Consider the following 8,969-nt stretch of genomic DNA (forward strand, 5'->3'; position numbering starts at 1 on the left):
CTTTTCTAGAAAAAGAAATTATAAATATTTTTATAAAATAATACAAACTAAAAACATTATAATTATTTATAAATCTAAAATTGTTTTAACTATAACATTTGTTATTATTTATTTTTCTTGAATTTATTTAAAAAAAGAGCAAAAAGAAAAAGAAGAAAAAAACAGGTAAAAAAGACAGACAAGTGTTATAACAAAAACAACCTTGATTGAAAGTCGAAACAATAATAACGTTTTGAAATTTAAAATTGTAATTCATAACTTGAAGATTTGGTGCAAGACTAAGATCAATATATTATATATATTAACTATAATCTGAAAAAATAAATATATAATTTTCTAAAATAAAATAAGTAAAAATTACTTTTGAAAAAATTCTAAAATTTCAAATCTTGCACCAACTCGTAGGGAGCAATATGAGCTAGAAAACTTGAGACTGTGCAACAATCATAAGAAGGATAGAGATTTGAAAAGTTGGGGAAAGCGGAGTAAGTTCAAGCTAGAAATGAGCATTACATTTGAAATAATTAATATATAGTTTTTCACACTAAATTATAAAATCCTTTAAAAGAAAAAGAAAAAAGAACTAGGGATCATCAACTTTACAAGATATTCTTCTAGATGTACTGTCAAAATCTAAGAAAATAATTGAGGTGTTATCTTTCGTTCGCTGTGTTCTAGCCTCATTCAACAAAACATTCGCAATCTTCTCTGCCAAATTCTCCTTCTCCGACTCTGCCATCAACTCTTTCTCCCTCTCCTGACCACCACACCCCAATTGTTAGTGAGATTCGACATTTATCCCATAAAAAAAAAACCGAGTAAAAACTAGCAAGAACCTATAATATTATTGTGTTATTGAACAATACCTGAGCAACTAACTGGATTGCCTTCTTAGCAGTAACAACATCCCAGAACCCATCGCTGCAATCGGTGCACACAAGTGGGATCCATATTTCAACAAAATCACGAGTAAATTTTGCCAATAAAAAATTATACAAGCAAGAAAGTACGTCATTATTGTAGTTTCAGTGATGATGGATCAATATCATACTAGCTAAGAAGAGAAAAGTAGATAAAATAATCTGTTTTGATCAAAATTGACCGGAAACAAGTCGCAATATGTTCTAGCATGCAAAACTATAAACAAGTTTTGATAGACTCACCTAGCCAGCAGTGCAAATGCCCCACTTGTTTGATTGATATGCACAGATTCACTTATAAAAGGCTCAGAACTAAAGCGTGAATCTTGCTGCTTCACAAACTTGTCTCCAAGCATCCTTGCGAGGTTCAAACCTGGAAAAAGTGGCCAATTACTGGACATGTACCTTCTTTTGGCAATGTCACCAAGTCCTGTTTCCTAATGTAATGACCAGAAACAGAAATTTGAACGTACCACATAGACGTGTCTCCCCATCTCTTAATGGCTCCCCCATTCCTTCCATTCGGAGTCTTTCAGAATAACTACTTATTTTATGGTCTTCTGTCATCTTAATCTGCTTACCTCCGACACTGTACCATTAAAATTGAATTTGGTAGTACGTACAGCAAAATCACCAATATGACCATAAATTTCATTTTAAATAAACGAGAACAGAATTTTTAAAAATATATATTATATGAAAGAACAGAAAATGGGGAGAAAATTCAGCAGGAGGTAGGACAAGGACAGCAATATGTAGGATGACACTACAACAGGCAAGCATTGCATTCACACTACAGTGTCATTATCTATATTGCTTGGGCACTTTATTTTTCTTCAAGCACTCATGTCCAGTGACCATGTTTAATGTATATATGGTACGAGTACGAAGATATGATCCCCCAAGAACCCTCTAAATACATGAAAGAACTTCAAAAAATTGAACAAATGCAGATACATACCTGTATCTGGGATTGACACCCAAATACGAGTAACATAGGTGATCATAACAAGTACTTCAAATATCAAGTAATGTTTCGATGAATTAAAGACTTAAGATGCACCAATTAGCATAAGTAGCTTCTGACAGATGCCAATAGATATTTTTATGGATTGCTTACAGCAATTTAGCCCATATTTTAACTTGCAAATTACAACATTACCTAAGATTAATAGAAATCTTCTTAAATGATTATGAATAGGACATGATCAAAGTGATATTAATCTATTCAAGACTCCAAGTGATGGACTTTGATCATAAAATACCATTATAACCCTAGAAATCCTACAACTTGCAACAATAAGAATTGAAACACTTACTTCATAAGACATGCTGAATCCCCAACATTTGCACATTGTGCATAGAAATTTTCGTCAGCATTAGCCCAAACAAGAAGAACTGTTGCAGTACAGCCCTGCAAGGAATTAATATTATGATATGCAAACTATCATATTCAATGATGGTGGATGAAAGAGATCCAGTCCTTTAGAACAAGCCATTATATTATCATGAATGCCAAAAGGACATGAAAGTCGACGGAAATAAGTGCAATAGCCTTAAGAATATGACTCAACAAGAATGGTAGTAATAGCACATCTACAAATTATAAAAGGAACAGCAGTAATACAGTACACAGTGGATGCTAAGGGGGCAAATGCATTCCAGAGCTCTATGAGAGATTTACATACTAAACAATGAAAATGTCTATAGGAGTACAAGGAAAAGAAGAAAAAGCAGTTGAGGGAAAAACCTCATAATAGTTATTCATGCTCGCTTCTGCTCGAAGGAATGCATCTTTAAGAACATCTGAGGCATCATGCTGTGACAAAACCCTCTCTCTTATAACAGAATCCGATAAAATGGTAGCAAGCATCTCTGGCAGAATCCTGGAGATCAGATTCTTAAAACTTCAGTAAATAGTTAAGTCAAAATCAAGCATATCAGCTAAAATGAGCAGAATTGCTAAGTTTGTTTGCCAAATCAGAAGCCTTAAATCTTTAACTGAAGGCTTCATGGTACAAGAATAATGCAAATCAGGCCTTCAATGTGATAATTGCTAGATTGAAGAAAAAGTAACTAAGAACAATGTTTCCTCTTTTAATGTGTGTATATGTAAATATAGCCAAAGAGAACAACAGAAAACAGAATCTACTAATATGATAACCAAATCCATTTTATGCCACGATAATCCTCCATCTGTTTGCCACATGAATTCATACACAAAAGTAGAGAGAAAGCCAGAGGAAAAAAAGGAGATAAGTAAAGCAACACGAAACTTCTCTCATTTCCATTAAATTTATAAGCCTCCAACAATCCCCTTCAGAACTATAAAAAGGTCATACCAAATGCACAAAGCTACCCCACTATAAGCAGGGTTTAAGCAAGGTCTTGACATACACAACCTTTCCCCCATTTATGCAGAGAGGCTGCTTCCAGGGTTCGAATCCATGACCAAGGGGGTAGCAACTAGATTAGTAGACAGACAATGGCAATGACCTTATCCCACTATGGTATTTAATAAATCTTCCTTGCCTTTCTAATATGTATCCCACTTCGTTTTTCACTATATTCCAAATTTCCACTATTCAGTAAATACTCTAGCACCAATGCAATATTGACCAGCCACGACCATAAAAGAACTTGACTGTCAATCAAGACAATAATTAGGTTTTGCTTGTTAGGAAGGATAGGAAGGGGTAAAAAGGAAAAATTTGTTAATCCAATGGTTAAGCTAATTGTTTAATGATTTTTCCATCCTTCTTTCTATCCTGGCCTACCAAGCAAAGCCTAAGTCAGCATTTATCATATCAGAAGCTCATGAAAATCCAACTATCTGAATATAAACAAACATAACAGAAACATGGATTGGAAAACTGAAAAGATGCATAATACTTTGAGACAAGCTTTGAAGACAAGATACACTCTAGAAAGCACGATTAGCATATGCATGGGAAACAAAAAGTGTATCTAATAATTAATCATAAGATGAAAAGTCTACAAGTCAACCACAAACCCTGCCAAAGAAGCACACTAAAAGATGTAATAGGAATACTAACTTGCTCGCAGATTTGGCAGCCTCAACACCACCATGCCCATCACAGATACCAAACACTCCAAACTGCAATGTCAGCAAAAATATAAGATTCATCACATTTGATACAAGGATAAAAACATCAGGCAAAAGCACTAAAACATGAAAACCTGATCAATGCCGGGAAGAGGCCATTGGTAATAGCAAACATCTTCCATGGGAAGTTTCTTTCCCCCTCGACGCAACGACATAGGGTCCGAAATCATACCAACTCCAAAAGGTACCATGCACTCATTTTGGGATAAAATACGAACCTGTCACAAAAGACAACAGGCAATCAATAAAATATTGCCATGGATTACAAGCTGATGTGCACATTGTACAATCAGAAATGAGTAAATAAGAGGAAACACTTCACAACAATGGTCTATCAGAAAACAAAAGTAAGTTACATAACAACCGTGTCTATAATCCTAACTAAATGGAATTTTTTCTTATGGAAGCAGTCTATCAACTTTTAACTGAAGGTGCAACATTAATGTTCAGTTCTTCAATATACCTCAGAACTCTTGAAAGATAGTTATGAAGACAAGTAAACAAGAGTTCCGGAGAACAAATAAATGATATTGGACAAATAAAAAAGCAAAAAAATTATGTACTTCTAGAATGTCACAAGTGCATGTGGCTTGCAGCATATGAAAATTTCTTAGAAGGTATTTTATATCAATAGGATGATCCTGACAGTAAAAATATACAAAAGATGAGTAAGATATCAGTTCTAAACTCATGGTCTCAGATTATTACAACCTTATGAAATTGCTGAAATAAGAAAATGAACAAAAATGCAAACACTTCAATTTTCTGGAGAAGTGAATAATGAAAAGCTTTTGTTCATGCAAACATTCAATACTTAATAACATAATAAATTATATCTAGAAAGTTTTAAATTTTCAGAAGCAAAAAATACCAGAAAAAAAAAAACATATAGACTTACTTGTATGTTTGAGGTTGTGCCAAGTGTTATTGTGTCTCCACTTGCAAGTTCCGTTGGATGGCCCCATTGCCTACTTCCAGAATCAGGATGATTAATTGGTTGAGAATTCAGTAGCGTTCCATTGAGGCTACCCATATCTACCAGCTCCCATTTCAGTTTCTGCAAGAGTTTATGAAATTCGAAACAATTAATATACCACACATATAGCATGCACCAAACGCAAACTAATGTCATACAACTTGTCAGAAGTTTACATTTGAATTCCAAGTTATCATTGCATGCTTTCCGGAAACCTCTGCATCCTTCAATAATAAATCACTCGGAGAAACTCTCCCTAGGGTCAACGGCAACCTTGAAGGGTTTGTTGACTGCACAGAACAGCGAATTCCACGAGAAGGACCAGAGACAACCTCAAGAGAGAGGCAACTTCCTGTACTTCTAAAAGAAAGATATAATTACATGCTTTCCACATTCAATCTATTGAAAGAAAGCAATACATTAATCTCTTTATAGAAGTGAGAGGAAACAGAAATTACGTTGATCACTGATAACTTTGGGCACAAACTCTTGTATACTGTTTTCATTTTGATTTTCAGGCCTACCAAGTTTTAGCGCTTCAATTAGGTGCTCTGTCGCCAATGGGTGCTTTAGCGTCTGACCAACCAAAAGATCCTCTGAAGGATCAGATATTTCTAGAACCAAGCTATCACCTGTACAAGGTAAATCATTAGTATTGGAAATGATTTACTAAGCAGAACAGTTAAAACATAATTATAAGAGCAAAACAATAAAAGATGGAAGCAAAAGGTTAATACCCTGATGGGGAGATGCAGAGGGTAGCCGCTGTTTGTGAACAAGTCCCTTATTACGAGGTGAGCGCAAAAGAGCTTCACTTTGGTAACACGCACCCTCTAAGTCATAATTTCTTGTCAAATCATTGCTTTGATCTTGACTGTGATTGACATCATCTGATACTAGAGGCCTCTCTACGTCTTCAACCTACAAATCCATGTCAAATGTCAAATGAAAGAGGACCACAAGAGATTCAAACAGAAAGAAAGCTCCAACAGTTTCCAAGTATTTCCCTTTATTAAATAGAAAGAATATATATATATGAACAAATGCTATAACAATGTTTTGCATTTAGATAGACAAATACATGAAGGGTTTTAAAGAAAGATCCCAACTCTTTCTTCCATCACATGCATTTAAATCATATGGATTGAGAGGATAAATGATAAAGGAAGAGAAACAGAGAGTAATCATCTAAAAATAAATTTTAATTTTAATATAGTTGTTTGGAGATAAGGTAGATGACGTGAATAGGAAGATGAAATAATTATACGATATTGAGTTTGTTCTTCCACATTTTGAACAAGTCTGTATGTTTAGAATATCAGTCTATTTGTCGGTCTCATTGACTTCCAAATTTGTAACTTACAAAGAGATTGTAAAAGTAAGCTATATGATAATTTATAAATGAAGGTTCCTCTACTCTCAATATTTTCCAAGTAAGGAAAGAAATCAACCAAGTTCTTGATGAAGAGCCATAGACTACAACAATGGATACATACTTATATATTTCTAAAACCGGTAGCTTCATAAAGTGTTTCTTGGATACGACACTCATTGCCATCTATTCTCAGCGGATATGGGTGAAGTGATCAATCATTGTAAACTGACTCAGAATATATGCCACTAATCTCCAAAAGATTTCCTAGCATATTAAATCAGCTAAACTACATGGCATATCAGATTTAAATCTACCCGCAATCAACTTTTGATCCACTGGAAAATCAGTTACTCCTCTAGCATCAATACAAATCTACCGACACCATAGAAGAATACCAAAAATAAATAAATTAAATGCATCACTCCACTTTCACGAATCAAGAAAATTCGCACTGCATTTCCTAAGATTTCAGCAAACAAAAAGCTGAACTACAGAATACTCTACTGTCTATTCAAAACATTACCAATTACCACCAAAATAAAAAATTCCTAATTGAATTCGCGGCATTGATTCATTGCACAAATAAAGAGCTAATAAACGGATCAACCTAAAGTTCTGCAATTAAATCAAAATAGAAATATATATATATATATATATATATATATATAAAAATAAAGCTCCTAATTACGAAAAATTAATAATAAAAAAATAGAAATCGAGCTCCACCTAAGCTGAAACTGCAATGATCCGCGATCAGGAACATAGAATCAAACCTAAACCAATGCGTCATAAACTAGATTTTTGCTGTTATAAAAAAAGGAAACCCTGGTTGGTCAAACAACAGATCAGATTTTGATGGTGTTACCTTGATGGAGCGAGAACGAGAAGGGAAAGAGAAAAGGGAGGAGAAGAAACGCCATGGTTTGAAGGCGAAGAGAATGAGGATAATGATAAGGATCAACATAAGGAGAAGGAGAGTGAAAACGACAATGCTTTCTAGCATCGCCATAGTCGGTCAGCGTCCTCTCTTCTCTCTCCTCTCACACTACGATTTCAGATTCGGCTCTGCTTCGCGAGAACCTCGCTTTGAATTGGTCGCTCACCATTTTCCCCCAATTTTTTCATTTTCTTTTCTATTTGCCATTTCTTTTCCTTAACGAATCTATTAAATTCTTTTGTATTATTCTTATTATTATCAATACTGGGGGGATTTTCTTAGTGACTTGTTGGTGCATGCCACGTGGTATGCATGCATGAATTTTTAATACCCAAAATCTGAATTTAGATTTACTCATTGAAATTAAGAAATTTTTTTTAATTAATTAAATGCAAGTTGAATAGAAGAAACTGCACATGCCTGTCTATTAAAAAATTACTTCTGTATAATGCCAATCATTTTTCTCTACTCTTAACATACTTTCCACTTCACTCAAACATTGAATTCATCTTACCATTTAATTTCTATCATATTTTTATTGTTTAGTTTATTACCAAAAACAATGTAAAAAATTACCTTGAATTTGCAACATAAAAATATTTAAATATTTTTAGGAGTGTCAAAATTAAAATTTAATTTTTAATAATTTATATCTTTATAATTTTAAAAGATTAAATCAAATTTTATTATTTTAGGAGATCAAAGTGTAATTTTATTTTTACTAATTTAAATTTTTTAAAAGACCTAACTAAAAGAAATTTCATTTTAAGAGAAACTAGCCCTATAGACCCCAAGATACATCCCTGATTATACGTATTATGGTGATTATATATGGCGAACACAAAAAAGAAAATATATTGACTCAACTTAGAAAAGGCAATATTTTCTGAAAAACAAAAGTTATTTAATTATCTTTAAATAATTAATTTTCTCTTTTATTTTCTTTTTAAGGGCAGACTTCTTTTAATTTGATAATGTAATGAGTGTTTGTTAATTGAGCAATACTTAATCTTTAAGTAAAATCAATAATTCTTCTTGCTTTTAATGATCATTTACAACCTTTTATACTACAAAAGATTAATCTTAAGTCAAGGTTTTCACCTTTCATCTTAATATTTCTACTTCTGTTGGTTTTCTACTATTGGTGTCTTTAAGTATCAAAACAATAATTAAAGCAAAGGTACTTATGATATAAAATATATATATATATATATATATATATATATAAGCATCCATGAATTTAAGAATATATAAAAAATTATAAAATAAAATTATTAATATGCTAAATTTTATATTAAATATATAAATCAACACAATCACTTATATGATATTAACATATAAATTATATATTTAAATCAATAAATGTTGAGTATAATGGTAAAATATATTGTATTTTCAAATGAAGAGTAACATTTAAACCTTGAAAAAATAATATTAAAAATAATAATCACGAACTCCAAATATAAAGAAATTAGCGTAAAACCTATGAAATGAGTTTGGGGTATGGTTTTCATTAAATGGCAAGTAAAATTATTGTTTTTTATGCATTTTTGTTTGGCATAAAAGCAAAGATTCTTTTTAAGTTTCAGTTTTCTATATATGCTATGAAGCTAAGCAATCATTGGTAAGAAAAA

At 32.5% G+C, this 8,969-nt stretch overlaps 1 protein-coding gene across 1 annotated transcript; it reads right to left on the bottom strand.

Annotated features, from left to right (window-relative positions):
• Positions 1-486: 486 nt before the first annotated feature.
• On the bottom strand, positions 487-7,561 carry LOC105798590 (protein phosphatase 2C 70). The gene is made up of 13 exons (XM_012628708.2): positions 7,264-7,561; positions 5,761-5,944; positions 5,482-5,655; positions 5,200-5,375; positions 4,946-5,104; positions 4,122-4,265; positions 3,977-4,038; positions 2,671-2,806; positions 2,240-2,334; positions 1,394-1,509; positions 1,164-1,293; positions 867-921; positions 487-757 (listed from the first exon to the last, which is right to left on the bottom strand). The coding sequence occupies exons 1-13, from the start codon at positions 7,405-7,407 to the stop codon at positions 584-586; spliced, it is 1,749 nt and encodes a 582-aa protein (XP_012484162.1). The 5' UTR covers positions 7,408-7,561; the 3' UTR covers positions 487-583.
• Positions 7,562-8,969: the final 1,408 nt, after the last annotated feature.

This window comes from Gossypium raimondii, chromosome 9, assembly GCF_025698545.1.
Source record: "Gossypium raimondii isolate GPD5lz chromosome 9, ASM2569854v1, whole genome shotgun sequence".
NCBI lineage: Eukaryota > Viridiplantae > Streptophyta > Magnoliopsida > Malvales > Malvaceae > Gossypium > Gossypium raimondii.

What these genes read in the sequence shown, in the direction of transcription:
- LOC105798590 (XM_012628708.2), bottom strand. Translation starts at nt 7,407, where the DNA reads ATGGCGATGCTAGAAAGCATTGTCGTTTTCACTCTCCTTCTCCTTATG. An exon ending in CTCTGCATCTCCCCATCAGG is followed by an intron (nt 5,656 to 5,760) that starts GTATTAACCTTT and finishes TACCTTGTACAG; the next exon opens with GTGATAGCTTGGTTCTAGAA. An exon ending in CTCTTCCCGGCATTGATCAG is followed by an intron (nt 4,039 to 4,121) that starts GTTTTCATGTTT and finishes CTGACATTGCAG; the next exon opens with TTTGGAGTGTTTGGTATCTG.